This window comes from Galleria mellonella, unplaced genomic scaffold, assembly GCF_026898425.1.
Source record: "Galleria mellonella isolate WM207_F2 unplaced genomic scaffold, CSIRO_AGI_GalMel_v1 utg38, whole genome shotgun sequence".
NCBI lineage: Eukaryota > Metazoa > Arthropoda > Insecta > Lepidoptera > Pyralidae > Galleria > Galleria mellonella.
The window spans coordinates 3992669-4013814 of NW_026442090.1; the positions used below are offsets into that span (position 1 = coordinate 3992669).

At 31.4% G+C, this 21146-nt stretch overlaps 3 protein-coding genes across 7 annotated transcripts in view; all 3 read left to right on the forward strand.

Annotated features, from left to right (window-relative positions):
* Positions 1-827: 827 nt before the first annotated feature.
* On the forward strand, positions 828-4377 carry LOC113522748 (ribonuclease H2 subunit B). 3 transcript variants are annotated; one of them, XM_031914129.2, is made up of 6 exons: positions 831-1028; positions 1191-1439; positions 2443-2652; positions 2964-3088; positions 3308-3482; positions 3932-4377. In XM_031914129.2, exons 2-6 carry the CDS (start codon positions 1346-1348, stop codon positions 4255-4257), a joined length of 930 nt encoding a protein of 309 aa, XP_031769989.2. In that variant the 5' UTR covers positions 831-1028; positions 1191-1345; the 3' UTR covers positions 4258-4377. The 3 variants fall into 3 exon arrangements, with proteins under 3 accessions (XP_026764355.2, XP_031769989.2, XP_026764353.2); XM_026908554.3 differs by having other exon boundaries at positions 828-1439; positions 2964-3032; positions 3318-3482; XM_026908552.3 differs by having other exon boundaries at positions 831-1439.
* A 611-nt stretch (positions 4378-4988) lies between these two features.
* Positions 4989-13592, forward strand: LOC113522568 (YTH domain-containing family protein 3). Of its 3 annotated transcripts, none has more exons than XM_026908296.3 (6): positions 4989-5218; positions 5328-5352; positions 7755-7886; positions 8726-8857; positions 9139-10808; positions 12180-13592. In XM_026908296.3, exons 1-6 carry the CDS (start codon positions 5195-5197, stop codon positions 12219-12221), a joined length of 2025 nt encoding a protein of 674 aa, XP_026764097.1. In that variant the 5' UTR covers positions 4989-5194; the 3' UTR covers positions 12222-13592. The 3 variants fall into 3 exon arrangements, with proteins under 3 accessions (XP_026764097.1, XP_026764098.1, XP_026764100.1); XM_026908297.3 differs by having other exon boundaries at positions 8726-8854; XM_026908299.3 differs by lacking the exon at positions 8726-8857.
* A 1552-nt stretch (positions 13593-15144) lies between these two features.
* The window catches only part of LOC113522749 (heparan-sulfate 6-O-sulfotransferase 2), a 106638-nt gene continuing 100636 nt past the window's right edge, over positions 15145-21146 (forward strand). The window contains exon 1 of the mRNA XM_026908555.3: positions 15145-15613. Within this exon, the coding sequence (XP_026764356.1) occupies positions 15425-15613 (189 nt within the window). The 5' untranslated portion in view covers positions 15145-15424. The remainder of the gene's footprint in view (positions 15614-21146) is intronic.

A 21146-nucleotide genomic window follows, 5' to 3' on the forward strand; every position in this document is an offset into this window, starting at 1 on the left:
ATTTGAATACGAATTAAGAAAATAACATTAAAAAATGAAACTTAAGATAACACAATTAAATATTTATTACATTTAATCAACTTAATTACAAATTATTCACTCATATTATCCATTCCCATACGTAGGTATTTCCAAAAACTCGCATAAAATAAAATGGATTCTACTTCAATTATTCCTAACATCAATACACATTTAAATCTACAAAGATTCTTCGATATACGTATTCAAATAAATCGGTTAAGTAAAAAGTATTTAAAATGTCCATTACTTTTAGTGACATTACCTGTCCATATTTATAATATACTGTAAAAATTTATTAGGTATAATTTCGTTTTACGTTACCAAAATATCAACTAGGCGATTAGAGTCGTCAAGTAAAATTTGTCGGGAAAAATTATGAATGTGGGGCATAAAAATTTTAGAAAAGTTCAGGTGGGGGGCATAGCATAAAAAAGGTTGGGAAACACTGCTGTTTCTGTATAATCAAGTTTTTACGTACATCGTTTAATTCATTTATAGATAGATACGTTCACACTCATGTCAAAAATAATATTTGTAAACCAAATTGTAATTGTAAACAGTCAATAGTTAGCTCTAACGCACAAAACTTAATACCGGTAACTAAATTTAAGTACTCTAAAACTGTATCTTTTTATGAGCAACAAAAATTGTTTAAACACTATATCTCTCAAACTGCATTTTCGCTCACAATTTGAAGTGTTATTTTACATATCAAATCACTAAAGCTGAATTACTTGTATCTATAGGTGTATATAATCTGTAACAAAAACCAAAGAATTTATTCACTAGAATTATATACTCTATACTATCTATGATTAATAAAAGTTAGAAACACAACTCAGAGTAATAACAAAACAGGCAAATAAAAAAATTTATAGTTTTGGCGGCGAATGAATACTTTAATTTTAATTTTACTCAAATTTGTTTTTTATTTTTTTTTATGAGTGTCCGCATTTTCATACTAAATCCTTTTTTTATAACTGAATGGTTGAATTTTTAACTTCCAGGTAGCAAACTATAATACACCTAAGGCCGGGTTAAAATCATAGAATGCGAGTAAATTTTACTATAAAATTTACTCGTATTCTATGCTATATAGAGGTTAGATAGCTTGATATTTTTGTCACTTCAGAATCAGATTTGTTAAAGTTATAATTGTTCTGTTTCAGAGGTTTTATTATTAATTAGTTACCTATATTACTAGTCAGTGTTGTAGAATGTGCAATTTAAGTCACTATTTTCGAGTATAATACTGTACTCGTTTAAATTAATAGACCGGTAAATTATAAAAGGTACTTTTCATTGACTTTTATATTTAGTAAAAATGACGACACGATCTCAAAAGCCAAAGTCATCGCCTGAAAGCCCTTTAAAAACAAATAAACGTGTCGAGAGTTCTTGGATTCTTCTTATAAAAGGTAATTAATCAAGAGTCAGTTATGTTAATTATTAGATATATATAATCGGAACTTGAATATTGGAACTATAAATCTATAGTATATTTTTCTGTACAGCCAAAAGTACCTTGGTAAGTATACTTATGATACAGGTATAATTTTTTATGATACCAGGATAATATACATATTGCAGGTTCAATTGATATTATATTTTTAACTAGTTTGCATTCTTTTTTGTAGATATAATTTAACTAAACTTATAAAACATAATATTGAGTTAAAGATTATATTGATTTATTTAATTGTAGTCATAGAATGCACTTCAATTGTATCTTGAAAAACTACCTCCTTACACAACATGAAACCTATAACTGAAACAATCTCCTTGCCCTATACACCTCATAGAACATTCAAAAGTATTTTGTATGCTTTAAGTTACAGGAACATTATATGGGGAATCTCAGGTGATATAAATTGTCCATTTATTATTCAGAAAAATGTATAAGAGAAAAAAAATGTGTAATGGTGGTGTGGGACCTCAAAAATCAGATAGGCTTCTTTTTAAAAAATCATAATTAAATTAATAATTAAATACAATTTGTTGTCTGATTATTAAAAAGGATCTCACTGGGTTTCTTTATGAAATCTGCACTGGCATCTTTGATGACACTGGTGCCTTTAATATATAACCCCTAACTTGAACCTTTTTTAAAAAATGGGGGTTGCAATCCTAAACTTTAAAAATTGTATTCTACGAAACTGTGATAGATATTTGATTAAAACTAAAGCGATATGAAAGCTTCTAACTAGCTTTTCATTATATATTTTTATTATAATTTTTAATAATTATAAGGTTGTTAAAAAAATATTGAAAAAAATAGGGGCTGTTTTTAGTGGCTATTTCTGGCTATCTCTGTCTATATTGTTATACCCTAATGGGATGTCATGAAAAAATTTAAGTTCTTATTTGCTTATTTAGTAATAATTTTAGTTCAATTTTAATTGCTTGTTTTTATATTTACAGATGGATTATTTGAAAACAGTAACTTCAACATCATAACCTTGCCACATCCTGCACATGGTAAACCTGCTAAGTATGCCCTGGACCATATTCATAATAAGATGTATGAACTGGTATTATTTAGTGAACCATACCGGTCCTGGTTCATTGATGAAACTGTCAAATCAGATGGCAACTTGCTTTTGTTGACTCCAGTTAATCCTTTATTTTTAGGTATACTTTATTATATTTTGGCCTTCAAACTATAGGGGTGTTCATGCAAAACTCTTCAGGAGAGAAAAAAAATAATAATATTATACTTTTTTGAATTGGCCAAATTAAAAACATATTTGTATGAAGTTATAAAAGTTCTTTCTTTATTGAGTAGGGTCCATATTTTTAAGCTAAATAGAACCTAAAGTAAATTAATAATTGTGTTTATGTCAAAATTCATTTTTGCACCTATGCCTCTTTGGTTTGAAGCCTGAAAAATCAAGTAAATAATACTGCATTTATTTTGAATTGTAATAAGTGAATTGTTTCAGTACTACCACGACTGAGAGAGCAATGCAGTAGTAGGGCTGTGCCCTTAGAAGACTTATTGTCAGAAAAAGGTTATAGCAAATTATTAGATTATGTTACTAATATAGATTTGATTGGCGATTTAAAGGTGTCTATTTTTATATATTACTTCTTCATGTAGGATATAAAATATTATTCAATGCATTTGATATCTTATTTAAAATATTTTATATAAAAAATTAAGATTAATTCTTGACATTCTTTCTTCATAAAATGTTCTAAGATTTTATAAAATGTGGCTATTTTACCATTGCAAGAGAAATAAAGAAAATCCATATTATCTTGATGGTTATATCTATATTTTAAGGGTCCAGCAGATATGAAAGCTTACAAGTACAATGAGGAAAAAACTTTAGCATGGCTTGAAGGAAGAGTTAAGAAATTAGCAACAGTATTAAGAGAGAAAAACATCCATGTCACTTCAGGAGCCACTTCTGCCACGTTTGTAGCTAGTAACATTGGGAATGATAATATTGATGAAGGTAATAGTAATACTCTCTCCATTTATCTACTGTTTGTTGTAGCACAGTCTAAAGAACTGATTCCTACTAGTCATCCATGGATTTGTCTAGAATTCTAGGTGAAGCAGTCTGTTATATCATTGTTTTGGATAAGCAAATGCTATTTTTAATATGATAAAAATGAAATTGTAACTTCCTTCGCTATGTTGTTGTTGTGAATGCAATTCTATTAATATAATAAATGTGCAAATATGTAACCATGGATGGGTGTTTGTTACTCTTTCACACAGAAACTACATAATGCATTTGAATGAAATTTAGTACATGAGTAGGTTATATCTTAACTTAGCACATAAGATACTTCATGTACTATTTATAAGTGCAAAGCTGTAGGCAACTGATTAAAGAATATATACATAATATCTGCTTATAAAATATAAATCATTTCATGTATTATTTAAATTTTACAGAAATCTACCTTAAATATGCACATGGGATGGTTTCTGAATATCTTCAAGATGATCTTGTAGAACTTTTAGAAAAAAAATTTCATTTTAAACCTGACCTGATTGAATCTATTGGAAAGAAGAGAAAATCTGAAGCAACAGATATCAGTGACCCTAATAAGAAAGTAAAACAAGAATCAAATGGAGTCAATGGAGACAGCATAGATATCAGTATAAATCAAAGTTATACCGAAGTTAAAAAAGAGCGCCCATTATCGGCCAAAGAAAAGGCCAGACAAAAAGCTGCTAGTGGTACTAAAACTATTTCATCCTTCTTTACAAAGAAATAAGTAAAACAGACAATATGTTTTAGGTTTAGACAATTATGTAATAATATTGTATTAAGTATTCAAGTAATAACTAAAATCGATTCTTGTTACACAATTATAAAATAAACATTTTTTTTTTAATATTTGTACAATGAATTTTTTCTTATTGTTATGTATTCAAATAAGAGATTGATTATATTATAAGACCGTTAATTCGCCCTTGCTTTTTTACTATTTCAAGTTGCATTAAAAATTGCTTTCTTCAATTTAAGGAAAAAATGAAATGCCTACTAAAGATTTGCTATTTTCCTTTTTAAGAAGTAGTATATTTATAATGAGTCTCGGGTAATGGGGTACAGCAAGGTGGATGAAGAAACCTAAAATATTTATAAAGGAAACAAGATATTTTATTTATAAACTATCAAATTTAATATAGATAATAGGGGCGAAAATAAAGGTAAATACTTTTATTTTCGCCCCTATTATAAAAAAAGGTTTTTTTATACAATAATATTTTAGAATGAATGAAATATAGTTGGTTCAACCCGGAGATATTGGAATATATAGTTATTCATCTGAAGTAAAATTACACAGACAATCTTATATCCTTCATCCTAATTTGTATCTGAAGTAATAAGATAGAGCTAGTCATAAATAAAAGTCTTGAAAATTATTATTGATTTTTATTTATTCAACTGGATCCAATTTTTTTTTTATTCTTCTTATTCAGTTATTTTTAGTATTTCCAAAAAAAATATAATGGCAACACTGTGGTCGCCATTAATAAACTTCCATCCGTGTCGGACATTTAGTGTTAATTATTAATTACGGACATTTTAAAGTGATTAGTTGATTATCAGACTCGCCAGACTTTGTGTAGTGAAACTGATGTGATTTATTTTGTTACTTTTGTGCGCAAAGACTTCCCTGAGTGCTAAATTTCTCGAAATCGCGGCCAATGTCAGCAGGCGTGTCAGATCAGGTATTTCGCATTTGTACTATCTTTTTGCATTATTTACAAATATATATCAGAATTTATCGAATTTAATGACGTTATGCTATTCCTTGTTTCATGTAAATGTGGCGTGTAGCGGATGAAAGGGCAAGGGAACCAAGGTAAAGTGAAACCATTATGACGTTGCAAGGTGTTTTCTCCGTAGGAGGAACACCGTACCGGTCGACTTTGTATCCGGTGCTTTTGCGATGAAATCAACATTAACATCATATGTATTTTGCTTTCTCCTATTTTCACTTTCTAAAATGCACGCATTTTCACGATAGATTATAATGTAATATTATTAACTTATGACAGTGGTTTATGGCTTTAAGTAAATAGGCGATTTATTGGTCTTACTCAACATATGTTATCATATCAACATTAATGTCTATCAACTGGTTAGTGAATGTAACATCAGTACACAGAATATATAGACTTACAGATATCTTTACACTCCTCAAAGTACTAAATTTGTAGACTAATTTGATATTGCACCTATGTATATCTGTACAATCTAATATCAGCTTAATTGTGTAATTGTGACATATACTTGAGACCTAATTAACAGTATTTGTCTATTTTAAATACTAATTTGTTTTATTTTGGTTGCCATAATTTTCTTTGCCAAACTAAACATTTAAAATGTCGTGCATGTAGATATATAGTGGTACAAGGCTATTTTAAGACCACCAAGCTATATGGTGCATGTAATATATGTGGTATCTATTTGAAGTAATAATTCTAGTAACACCAGTCATAACCACCATCATAACTTTATGACAAACAATATGACAAAATGAATATCTTTTTATACAATATTTCATGAATGTATATTAAGTATTGTACTTATGAAAAAAGGCTCAGATTTACATTAATTGTCATTATTTTTCATGCTTTTTTTCTGTTAAAGAACTGATTATTAGAAACACATTAATGAAATATTTTATAGAGGAGATAATTGAATGTGAATTAAACATTTAAAAAAAAAAAAAAAACAATACTTTTTGTGTAGTTTCTTTTTATAAAACAAAGTCTTTTATATGTGGTTGATGACATTTGTAGTTGCGAACTGAAGTACCTACTTAATTTATATTATGTAATCATCAAAGTAATTACATTAAATTCATTAATGTAACATGTAATTAAGGATAACTTTTGTTCATTTGACATAATTATTTCAAACAAGCTATGAAAGCAAATGTCTATTGATATACTAACATTTGTATCTTGTTTGCTGTATGAAAGATTGTTATTTTTAACTAAAACATGCTACAGTGTATTGGCCTTTAAATTTTATTAATGACAATGTCTTTGTTAGATTAGACCTATTATCTACTTGTTTAATTTTTATGTATCTACTTATATGTCAAGGTCAATAATAATAAAATGATAGGTATATAAGTAAAAGTAATACTTTAATTATCAAATTTCTTCACTGTCCTGTAAAGACATGATGTGAATACCATACCATCTGAAATAAATATTTTTTTAATGTCAACAGTAATACCTGTTTGTCTGTCACAACCTAGCAGAAATATAGTTTCTTTTTTTATATGATATATTTATTTATCTACCATCAATTGAAAATTCATATGTCGCTTAACACATTTTATTGTAATGTTCAGAGATAGATATAGATTTTTAAAATGAGGGTCATTGCCCTTTTCTCTTATTTTTATTAGGTTAACACATTTGTTCTATTAAATAAACTGACTTTGCTTATCCATAAGAGTGTTTTTATGTTAGAATGATGAGTGTGTAATGTAAGTTAGTGTAAAAGAAGATTGTGACATTGAAGTTTTTTTTTATATTATATATTTCCTTAAATATTACTGGAATTCTAAGAGAATATATGTATTTCATGAAAACCAGAGAACTTTAACAATGACTTAAAGGATGCTATTTCGAACTAGGAAATTTATTTATGATAACAGTATTGCCTACATATGAATTCCATAGCTCCATTGTTTATCTTTGACTAAAGTTTCTAAACTAATAATTAATTTCATCACATGTTGTTTATGTTATTTCTGAGTAAGGTGAGATTTTTAATGTTAACTCACCTTCTGAGTCAAAATGGTGACTGGATTAAAGATCATATAAATAATAGTAGTTTTATAGCTTACTAGCAGTAAGTGACTGACTGACTTGTAAACAGGGCCATCTTTCAGGTATCAGGTAGACTACCCATTGTGTCTGGACAAAATGTACAATATGTTAAGATCATATCATGATGCTTTACTGTCTTGCCCCTGAGCAAATTCTTGACTCCTCCCACTCCCCGCCCCCCATGACGAAAATAAAAATGTAGCAGGAATCCACTGTTCATTCTAAAGTGCCAGCATGGAATTTGATTTGATCCTTTACTGATTCAATTGTTCGCATGTCGCTATTTTAGACCTCGCTTCCCCTTGGATCTCGGCGCCCCCGAGCGAAGTCCGATCCCCTCTCGGCCCTTTTTTCCTAAGATCGTTACTGCTATTGAACATAATTTTTAATGTACTAATATATAAATCGACAGTGACAAATGCACCGAAAGAGCAACAGTTAGAGAGTGGCGGCGACGAGTTGGCGGAGGTGTCATGGCGTCAACAACAGCAACCTTCCTACGCACCGCCCATCTCGTCAGCGGCCGACCCCTACAGCGCGGCAGGTAGGTACATACTTTGCAATTTTTTTTATATAAAATGTATACTATATATATATATATATATATATATATATATATATATATATATATATATATATATATATATATATATATATATATATATATATATATATATATATATACATACACACATAGATGAAATTTAATGAATTATGTATGAATATATTGACTGTTTTGTAAAACAAAAATACATAATATTCCAAAATGATGATCTTCCTATACAAATCCAACAACTTTATTAACTCACTTATTAACTCATAACTTTTTGGAAAAATATTTAGTTTCACTGTTAGAACACTTCCTTAAAAATATGCTAATAAATTAAATTTCCACCTTTATGAAATGTTATACCTACAATCACAATACTTTGACCTATTATTATACACTATTCATCAGACCTGGTTTCGCACGGGTAGATAGAAAATTCGAAAATAATATATAGCCTGTGTTATTCGCTGATAATGCAGCTTTCTATAGGTGAAAGAATTTTTTAAATCGGTTAAGTAGTATTTGAGTTTATCTATTACAAAGAAACAATAAAATCTTTTATCTTTATAATATTGTCTATTATTAGTATAGATGTACTTGCATCAATGTCTTACTAATTAATAATTATACACAATTTATTGCTATCAACAATTTATTTACAAACCGTTTTTATGTTTTTAGTAACATGTCACTTTAATTCTATTACATAAATGACTGAATATTTTCTATCAGTATAATAAATACATCATATATCTAGCTTCCAATTCTCTTTACTTTGTTCTGAGTATATTTAATTGCTTTCAATTGCTAATATTGTTTATTTTATATTTCAGGTTATTACGGTACAACAGCACTTCCTTATCAAGCTTTTGGAGTTGGGGATGGGACATGGTCCACCAATGGAACAGACCCGATGACTTTCCTCGGAGGATACAATCCTCACGATTCTTATGGAATGGATGGTAGCTAGTATTTATTCAGTGACTAGAAAAAGTTACAGATTTACATTTATAAAGTATCTAGTTTGTTCAGTCTCAAAAATTACTGGAACTGCTCTACCAGTTTGGATTTTTTATAATTGTATAGCAGGCTAATAGAACCTGTTTTTTAATTCATCACTTTAAAAGGTTATTAGTTAATTAGATTGTACCAAAAAACGACACCTGCTACCAAAATTAATACTGCCACAGAGTAATGATTACAATATGTGGTATCTTTTCGTAACAATTCAATGTTACCATTTCAGGTGTATTTGGACCTTCAACAACTGCTTTCTCAACTGCTGCATTTGGTCAGCCAGGTTCAACTTTTAATTATTTCCATGGCAATGGAGATTATTCCACATGGGGTCAGTTGGGTCGCGCAAAACAGTACGATGATTACTACAGGGCCGATGGCCTGTACGTGCCTGATGGCATCAAGGCAGTTGAGACGGGAGTACAGGCGCTCTCTCTCGGAGAGCATAAAATGGACAAAGACCGGGCTTCAGAGCTCAAGGACGTATCAGGTGGATCGCAACCCAAAAAGATGACATGGGCATCGATCGCGAGCCAACCTGCCAAACCTGCTCCGTCTTCTCAGAGCACTGGACTCAAGAAAAAAGGACCGGGGATGCCCCCTCCGCCCATAATACCCGGCAAACATAATTTAGAAATAAATGCGTGGGATGCTGGCAAGAGTGCACCTGTTGTCACGGCGCCGCCTCCACCACCGTTACAACCTCAGCCAGTGCCCCCAGCGGTGCCGCTTCAAACGGCTCCACCGGCGTCGACGCCAGCTTCACTGCAGCGCGGCCCCCCACCACAGCACCAGGCACCGCCCGCGTGGGCCCACGCTCCGCGGGCGCCACCACCACATCAGCCGCACCAGGCGCACCAACCGCATCAGCCGCATCAACCACATCAGCCACACCAGCCTCATCAGCCACATCAGCCACGTCCGCCGATGCCTGCGCCTCCTATTGCCGCTGCGCCGCCAGTACAAACAAGTCCGGCTACACCTCATCCTGTACTTGACGAATTACGCGTCAAGAACGATTATAATCCTAAGGAGTTTGATTTAAGTGCTCCACTCGCCCGATTTTTTGTCATTAAGTCCTACTCGGAGGATGATATCCACCGTAGTATTAAGTATGAAATTTGGTGCAGTACAGAACATGGCAACAAAAGACTAGATGCTGCATATCGCGAGCGCGAACGGGAAGGAGGTGTAGTCTATTTGTTCTTTTCGGTAAATGGTAGCGGCCATTTTTGCGGTATGGCACGCATGACGAGTGCAGTCGACTATAATTCTAACTCATCCGTATGGTCGCAGGATAAGTGGAAGGGACAATTTCGAGTTAGGTGGATTTATGTTAAAGACGTTCCGAATGTGCAACTTCGTTATATCAAATTAGAGAATAACGAAAATAAACCAGTTACAAACTCTCGTGACACTCAGGAGGTTCCACACGCAAAAGGCCTTCAAGTGTTGCGTATAATGCATAGTTATTGTCACTCGACGTCTATTTTTGATGATTTTATTCATTACGAACGGCGTCAGGAGGAGGAGGACTCGCGGAAGGTGCCACATCATAATAACCAGGACAATAATCGTGACGATCATGAGAATGGGCGCGGTTATCGTAACTATCGCGACTACCGCGATCATCGCGACGGCCGCGACGGTCGAGATGGACGGGATCATCGCGATAATCGTGAGCCGAGGGACCACCGCGACTCGCGGGATGGCCGCGACAATCGCGATAATCGTGATCCTCGTGATATTCGAGATTCGCGCGACCACCGCGACTCTCGTGATCCCCGTGATCCTCGTGATCACCGGGATCATCGTGATCATCGCGATGATCGTGATGGACGAGACAACCGCGATCACGGGTATCGTGATCGTGACTCCAATTACAGACCTCATCATAAGGTTAGTTCTTTGACTTAATTATATATAAATATTGACATTCTCTTGACACACACATTGTATATTAAATCTTTTAATGTATTCCGTATGATTACAATAAAGATTTTACAATACAATACACATACGTTCTATTGTTTCTCATAATAATAATAATTATTATTGATTGAGCCGTGTCATAATAATGATAAATGTGAAAGTTTAAAAGGATAGATGGATTGGTTGGTGGAATGTTTCTCATTCTTTCATGCAAAAAGTACTGAATGGATTTGAATAAAATTTTGTACATGGGTAGATCTTGACTACGGACATAGAATAATTTAAGTACTGATAAAGTATTCTATGTTATAAAGCTGCGGGGCGTAGCTATAATTAGATATATACGACTATTTGGGTTTATATAGATGCATACAGCTCCAATAGACAAGGTACAAATAAATTGTATTATTGGAATTGAGTCCCACAGCGTTAACATGAGAAAGAACAAGACAATGTGCATCGCCATTTCGTTCTATCTCATGACTCGCTAGCGTAAACGATTTCATTAGAATCGTTTCTACTTTCTCTAGGAGGGTTGATTACGCTATTAATGTTTATATACTTCATATAATATATACAATCTGGAATATTAGAATTATGATCGTCATGACATCGTCATATTAGCTGTTAACTGTCCACTGCTGAACATAGTCCTCTTCCATAAGGGAGGTTTTGTCAGTAGTAGCCATGCTTGGCAGGCGGGTTGGCAACTGCTGCCCAACCTTCGATCATTAAACTCCCTTATTATAACAATATTACAACTCCTTTATTAACATTTATTATATAAGTAGGTAGGTATTATATGTATTTATAGTGTATGTATTTATTTAATATTTTATTATATATTTTAATATTTTATTTAACTGTATATTTGTTTATGTATTAATAGTTGTAGCGCTTCAACTGCCCGCTAACGAAATGCTTTCTTACTGTATAGAGATATGTCCACCCTTACTCACAACATAAATACATTATTTTATATGTAACTTACAAGTGCAATAAAGAATATATATATTCATCTCTTACGATACCCATAGGAAGGAAAGGGGTGGCCCATTCTATGCCGGGACCACCGGCAAAATTATGACTTGTCTAGTCGATAGGGATATTATTAGAAAAGAGAGTGAATAAAAAATATTATTAGAGCTTGAGTAATTTTTATTCACTCTCCATTTCGTAATCTCTCTCATCTCACAAATCGCAATTAAATTATTTTAATCTCTTTTGTAAATAAATAAATAATTATGATTATGTTTAGCATATATGTGTTGTTTAGATATGTGTTTAGCACGTAGATTACTATAGATATAAAATTACATTTCTGAATGTATGTTTCAGGACCGTGACGGGTCACGCGGGCGTGGACGTCCTCGTAATTGATTGGATGCCTATACCATGTGAGAACAATTTGAGGACTGGCTTCTCCCCATAGACAACTAGTACTCGAGTTAATAATTGGTACCGTATTACAAAGCAGATAATATTTATGTATGTTTAGCCGCATACATGAGCAGCAAAGATGCATCAATCGTAATGTGACCCATGTTGCGTCAATCTGAACAATTTATATATAACATAGAGTATTGATTGTTTTAAACAGTGCAACGCTAATGGAAAAACTTTCAACAAATTAAAATGTGCTAAATATTTTGTACTGGATGAACGTTTAATTAAACAAACGCATAGTGAACCGAACATTAACAACATTCATCATGTGCCAGTTACGTGGCACATGACGTTGAGTGAATTGTGGACTTTATTTCAAATTTGTGGACTGAATCAATAAAATATAGTAATTTTTATAACTAGGAAATTCTGTGGTGAGAGGAGTTGATCCTTTTTAGGGACCGGTGGAGTTAAATGATAAAATTAACATCAATATGTTGTGCTCAGTTATGAGTGTAGTGTTAAAACAATACCATGATCATCAGTGTCTTCATCAACCTAATAAAAATGTTAATACATTTTACCTATATCAATGGTGTGGTGACCTAATACTTTTATATTACAGAAATATTGTAATCAAAGAGGTGAGGACATTTTGTATACATTTTTTTAATACCAATAACAAAACCAGTTTGTGTATTCTCTCGTGGCATTGAGTTCCATATTCTACATACTGTATTATATAACATTTTGTTGTAAAAATATTAATTTTGAGTGACATGTAAGTAATACAAAAATAACAGTTTCATTATTACCAGAAATAAAAATCATTGTGAAGTATATTGATATGATTTCAGAATTTTATTTTCTTATGTTTTTCTTTAGTTGTAGGTTAAACTATGTATTGTTCTCCATTGATTTTTAGAAGATGTACATACATATTGTCTTTATTATATGCTATTTGTAAGTGCAACTACAGTGTGACGAGAGAAATTTGACGAACGATGTATCATCCACTTTATCATTCAATATACTTATTATATGTATATTATTATATCCCCACCTTAATTTTTAAAGTGCCTTTTGAATTGTTTAACTTGGATTTCTTTGACTCGATTAGACATCTAGAGCTAGTGCCACACAATTTATTTTTTTATCGTCAATTTAAATAATTTGTAGTTAGGAATTTGCTGATGCATTCTATTTTTTTTTTTTTGTTTTAATATTTTAGTTTTATCGTGATATTATATAAAGGAAATTAATTTTCCATAATCACGCATGAAGTGTTGATTTATAAAAATTATGTCGAACCAATATAACGTTTTCCTAAAACTGATACTGGATTAAAGCCTATCATAGATCTTTTGTGTTATTTTGTTATTATATATCCTAAGTACCTAGTATAAGTTTTAAACAAAATTTATGTTGATAATTTGTATTAAGAACTGCACCTCTTACGAATAGAAACTCGGAATTCTAAAAATACTGAGGTAAACGTGACCATGATTGTGACGTAAATTTTTATACAGGTCACACTAGACACTTTCCCTCTTGACCACTTCTAAATTATTAAGCTTGATAAATAATACAATTCTTGTTTTCTTTTTTTTTAATGGATGTTAATGTAATGTGGGAGATCCGTGGCTACTACGTGGACCGGTGCTGGCATGGAGCCGGTCTAATTCCTTGCCATCAGATATGTTAATGCAATGTTAACCCCACCTTACCTTTTTTTATACTACTATGATAGCAAACGACCATACAGGCCGGCTGATGGTAAACAAGGTTACTGTAATCTATATCATCAGGCCTGTCACACTCGCTTTGCTGATTTTTATGAAACCTTAATACGCCCTTTTTTGAAAACGCCATACTGTAGTCTCTAGGGAAAGCCTGAGTGTTCGCGGGAGGAAGCTTCTCTGAAATGGCACTCTACATGACCATTTAGCTTCTAAGGTGTGAGATAGATAATCTACTGTTTCCTCCAAAATATTACAATAATAGATTTATTACAGATACAAACAATTACAAGATTGAATCTGTGAGGATGGATTCCTCGTGGATGGCGAGCGGTATCGGTATAATTAGCCCGTCGTGACGAATTCAATAATAAATCCATCACGATTTTTTCCAGGGAGAACCGCGAGGAGGTCGTCATGATAAAGTTTATTGCGAGTAAGAGCCCAAATTGTATGTCATCCATTCCTATTATAATATTATATACATATATTCAATTCAATTCAATTAAAATTAAAAAGCTTTTATTTACAATTTTTACGTATAGATTTTGAAGTTTAGTAACACCTAGACACATTTTAAGTCCGCCCTTTAGGAACACAATTGTGAAAACGGCTACCAATTTAGTACAGTAGTTTTTGCGTGATAACGGAAAAATCGAATGACAGACAAAAGTTATAAAAATTATATTTTTCTCTTTATATTCTCATTACGAGAATTCATATTTCTTTTTTAAATATATCCTACGTAATCAGAAATTTAAAACATTTTTTGTATAAAAATTCATAAGCTCGTTTAACACAGCTATATAGACTTCAAATAATTATTATATATGATATATTATTATATCTCATTTACCTATATTCGTTATAATTTATGAAAATTATTTTTGGTAGTTACATGAGGCCATATTTTTAGTTTGTAGGTTAATCTTTCCCTTCTTATTGATTATGGGCTCATAAATAAATTGAAAATCATAAGACCTTAAACAAATGCCTAAGAAAATAGAGACCGAGATTTCCGAAGGTGTTTAGCCTATATTACATATAATTGAATTTTTTTAGCATGACCGTTTACGTATCTATTAATATGCACTATGATGTACTTTAATTTTTGTCTATGCTATATTTGTTTTCTCGCTTCTTCATAAGTATATCTCATTCTTGAAGTTCTAGTTTATCTGTCATGAGTGTCATGTCATTCATTCAGTCAGTTGCTTGTTTCGTTTGTCTTGTGTTGGTCTTGCGATCTCGGTTTTCGTTTTGTTTGTACTAGTATATATTCCGAATGATATCAATAAAAACAATGTTATCTAATAAATAATCAGATAGGTAATCTAAACACGATAACAATAATGTGACATGTTTTTAAGTTTTGCTTTCGAACATTTATAGTATCGTTTACGGAGACAATCTGAGCAGTGGATTTTTTAGCTGAAGATATTTTTGTAAAAATGAGACATGCATTCGACCGAAATGCAAAAAAGTGTATCAGTGCAAGTAGATAGTGATTTCGCTTTGTTGCTGCCTAGCGGTGCCTATGAAATAAAAAAAATGGAGCCAAGATCGAAGCTCCGGCGAGTGATACTGTTCTGTTTACTGCTTTCACTCTTTGGGATGGTGGCATTTGGATATTTTTGTCCTGACCAGGTTAGTTAATGTCTTATAAATATCTTGATAAGAAAACTATCTTTTCATTTTTTTTTCATTTTTTTGTTTATGTAAATTTTTACTTTTGCTGTACAATTTGTTTACCTTTTTGAAAATATGACTTATTATTTTTTAATTTATATCTAGATATCTTTTCCAACTAATTGCGATATGACATATGTAGCTAATGAAATATATATATTTTTTTTGTATTAGAAACTAATCATTTTAACCTTGAGAGAAAAAGATAATTATTCCAATAAGTCTAACAATAAACACAATATACTAATATAATATATTAAAATTAAATATAGAGTAGATATAATCTTAAGTATTATAATTTGTATTAATAGATCTTATGAAAATGTAAACAAACAAATAATTAACCTCAGATGTTAATTAACCTTAAATTAGAACAGCCCAATATACAAATAAAATTATATTATAATATGCAGTATAAATTAAAATTAGATTATTTGATTTAACAAATTAATTGTTACTAAGTAATTTCATTGAGAGAGTATTTCTGTGATAAACTTGGTAACCTTTTCTTTAAGCTCTGTTGAAACAAAATATGCATGATTAAGTTTAAGCTACATGCACTTCTTTTTGTTTTTTCTGCCATTAGCAACTTGATTTTCATTACGAGGATGCTGCTGTTGAACCATGGATTATATAATATCAATTATTTAATTTGGGGTACCAAAAAAAGTCACTCAGACAAAATGTACACAAGGCTAAGAAAGGGATTTTAGGGGATTTAAGAGGGAAGATTACAATTAATTTATATTAATTCCAAAAAGATATATCAAATATTTGTTTTATGTTAGTAATATAGTTACTAATATTTGTACAGAACAACAACATACAGGAATTTCTTTATACGAGTAATTTAACAATTTTATTTTAATGTAGTCAAGTAAATTTTAAGCAATGTATAAAATGAAGAAACACGATTGGGAATTATGAACTTTACTTATACTTTTTAGTGACTACTCAACACTTAAAAAAATCATATTTCAGCCTTACTGTAGTTACACTAATCTGATTAGAGGAATTGGTCATTATATAGTTAGAACAAATATGGTGTTAATTATATTTATTTTAACAATTCATAACATATTTTTCTATACACGTTTTTACTCCTTTTCATTATTTAATTTTCTACATTACAATAAAAATATCTAAATAATATTTGTCAAGTTCTTATAAACTTGTTCTAAAGTTGCCTAGTTAATTACAACTATTGGAATCTCAGTTATAGTAAACATCATTAACAAGTCTATGTGAATGTACTCTGTGTTAGGTATATCCTACATGATGTAATATAATCTTGGTAGCAAGGGACATTTTGCCATTTTTCACTGTAAAACAATGATATTGGATGAAATTTTTGAAGCTGTAGACTATCTAATAATCATAATATCATGTTAATAAGTTATTTTTATCTATCTTTATGCCAAACCCCTTGCAGGGTGGAAAACCAAGTTATGTAAGTTATGTGTTAGTAACTTTTTTCTATGGTTTTTGTGACTAGTTAGGAAAAGGTACTGTTAGTACTAAGATTCAACTGATCCCTTGCTAATAATATACTCTATCAGGTCGACCCCCATGCAGTTCCCCCTGGAAAACATGGTAGTTAATTTTTGATGAATTCGTCACAATGGGCTAACCGACCTGTTCTCATCCTTACCTCATTGCCAGAGCTTACCACTAGCACCGATGATACCAGGGTTACCGTTCCATTATCATTAATAAAAAAGGCCTGTTATCCATAATAACACCTGATAACACACAGAGTATAATGGGTTGTATATAATATAAAATAATCATTCATATTTCATTAATAATTTTTTATTGAATGTGATCAATGCTGTCTCGTGAGTTTTTTTTTTTATCGATAGTAATTACAGCTACTCGAGAGTTTGTCATTATTTAAAAATTTATTAAAATTGATAAAAATTAAAACTGTGAAGGACACAAGATTTAAAATGGCACGATCATTGGAGTTGATTGATCAAGCCGATCTCTCATCATACAAACCCAACTAACTTTTGATATTGACATGCTAAATTGTGTATAAAAAGTAGGGTAGGGATACTATCAAATCATCCTACCCAATATGTCCCCAACCGTTCTTTGTTAAATAAAATCTACAAATAGGTTGGTCATAGACATAGAAATAGAAGCTGCAAGTATCTCAAGCAAGGGAGCAAATATCTATTATAAAAACTAAATCTCATGCTTTTAAACTACTTGATGTTACCAAAAGCTATTTACTGATAGTTAAGTATCAAACCTGCCCCCGTACTGTCGTGATGATTTCACCATGAATTAACTGCAGTTTCCAAGAATACCGCTTTGTAGGCGATCTGATAGAATATTGTTAGCAGTGGAGCTTATTAGTTTACATACGAACAATCCCTATGATGTTGATTTATTCATTACTAATAGCTACTAGTAACTATTTTTATAATATATTATCGCAGCTTTTGCCCGCAACTTAATACGCGTAGATTTTCTACGCGCGTACTAAGTTGCGTTAAGCGTTACATACTCTTACCACTTCTAGATATTGTATCAAGATAAAATATAGTTACCAGATTTTAAGTCCGAGTTAGACTTTCAAAATTACAATTATTAATATCGTAACCAATTTGATGCTGTATGTTTTGTGTGATGTCGAAATAAACTTACAGACAAACAGCCAAAACTTTTTAAGAATTAATGTTTTGACTTTTCAAAAAAATCCTGTGAGACATCGTCCATTTAAAGTTTTTTTTTATGTAGCTTAGAAAGTCAAACAAGCTTACGGCCTATCTGATGAAAAGGGGAACCGTCGCCTATAGGCATGGGCAGAACCATGGACGTAACAGAGTGTGTGTGTATATGTGTGTGTTTTTAAATATGTATCTATACTTATATACTATATGAATCTACTATGTTTGTCGTTTTCGAACATTATATAGATGTTACCGATAGATACTAAGCTAGCATAATATAAGGTGACAAACACGACGCGCTTCAGCTTCATACTCGTATTTGTTGTGACTTTTATTATTCCCAGGTAAAGTTTGCTTTGCTGAAACGGGGGAATTTCGGTCCGGACATGTCTATATCAAGGGCAGACGTTATGAAACATTTTCCTTATGACCAACCTGCGTAAATATCAGCAGAAAAATAAGGCAGCGCCTCTAATCCCGAGGGTGTCTCTTTTATATTTTTTCTTGATAAAAATAGTGGGGCTCGTACACTTTGTCGGTAGAGATGTCAATGTCCTTTTGTCGCACAGTGAATGTTTGAATTATTTTCTTGGTATACTGTTTGTGCTTATTACTTATTATTATTATTTTTTTATAAATAATAGTATGATAATTTTGATATCTTATTCAAGAACTTATTTCTATATAACTGGACTTCATGAATTTAATGAATTTACTCTTTCGTTTCCAGTAGTGGTTTCAACTTCGTCCAGGTTTTTCAGGATTTGTCAGTATAATTATACGGATAGAAGTTTGTTACTCTTTCACGCAAAAATTACCGATCAGATTTGAATAAAATTTAGTACACGGATAGGTTATATATTAACATTGAATAACATAAGCGAAGTCGCGGGACACAGCTAAGTAGTAGTTTAAATAATTTAAAATAGTAAACATAAGATTTAAAAATACATAATTTATATGTAGCTATGTAGACTGTCATTTATTTTTTAACGCGATGTTTTACCATTTCATGATTTGACTGGTCATTTTGCAACGTCTCCTTATTACCTAAAGTTACTAGTTACTATTTTTGTTTAAATCCGCTATTATTGACAAATCTGCAACTACCAGCATTTGAGGATTGACTACTATTATTATTAGTAGGAGATCTTAAGCCTTCCCTATTAGTAATATGGACTTCTGCAAAGTAACACCTAATTCAATAAAATATTACTTAAAAGAAAAATGTAAATGACTTGCTTGTTTTTTTAGTATAATTTTGGCATTCATTGTTATTCTACTGTGCACGATTTCATTAGCGTGGAATTTGGAGTGAAGTAACCACAAAAAATATATAAGATATTTATCCACGATATAGTTAAGCTATTAAAAGAAACTTCCACGGTTTTTTTTCTTCCACTTACTGGCCTAGGTCACGTATTATAAAACTACTCGTATAAGTAATTTTTATCGTGTTTTTTTCAGCGTTTCATACTAAAAAAGTACAAAGGAACCTTTATGGTGCGACTTTGTCCATTCATCCATCTGTCATGGTACTATATCAGCATATAAAGGTACACAGTGAAAAAAGACACATCATAAAAATATAATTTTTGTTTAATTTAGAGTCGGTTTCGAAATTCGATACACAGAATTTATCAAAATTCCAATACACCGTTATACAAATATACATAAATCATTACATGAAGTGTTCAGCAAAATTTTGACCTTTTACGATGTTAATCCGATTTTGGCGCGTATCTTGTTAGGCGACGAGGTACAACGGATTTAGGGATTATAAAAATTTATTAATGTACATCAACTGATGCTGACTAAGTACATACTATTAGGATAATAAATATATATTATACGACCATCTCACATTTGGGTAGGAAGAAATAAAAAAAAAACTTCAAACGCTCTCCGATTCAGATTTCTTTCCCCTCCTCCACATTTATCAATCTATTCATACGGTCGTCGGTGCGGGCACTTTTTACTTGGCCTTCAGTTTATAATTATACTAGAAAGAAACGTCGGAAAAAGGCGTGTGCTTATAAATAATAACAAAAAAACCACCGTGGCTTTGCTCTCGCAAAAACCGTTTCTTAGTCTAGCAACTATGTCTACCAACACATGAGAAACTTCTTTGTAAAACGGTGTCCAGAGATAAATATCTGTTTTGTATAATGTATGAATAACTTTTGTTCCTATCTGTAAAAATTTAAATACAATTAATTTCAATAATACAAAATTAAAGAAAAATTTAATCTGATATATTTTAAACAAGTTTCTCAACAATAACCAGAATGTTACAAATATAGACCACCGGAAATCGAGTGATAGTTATCTAACTCGACAGGAGCATGATTGCAATGCCATAATAATTTTAACATAATTTATTCCTCTATGTGTAGTAGTTTTTGTATATATACGTGGTTACAGCCTATATATACACACACACACACACACACACACATATATATATATATATATATATATAATATCATTTTGTAAACCCTATTTGTTGTATTGTTTTTCTATACAATATTTTACAAGTGCACTGTACTTGTAAAATATGTAACACTTAAATATGATATATTTATTGGAGATACATAAATTTTATGAGCGTCTTAAAATTGAAAGCACTCTTAACTTCCTTCCATTTTTCCTTGGATTGAAAAATATAAAAAGAAAACTTTATTCAAGCAAAAGAGAAAATGAGACCTCCGACCGTGGTTCTCGCCTCAAAGCCTGCATTAAAAATGAAATTATTCTTTGAATTAATTTTAACTTTCTTGGTTATTCGTTAAGAACTACGTTTTTTTCGC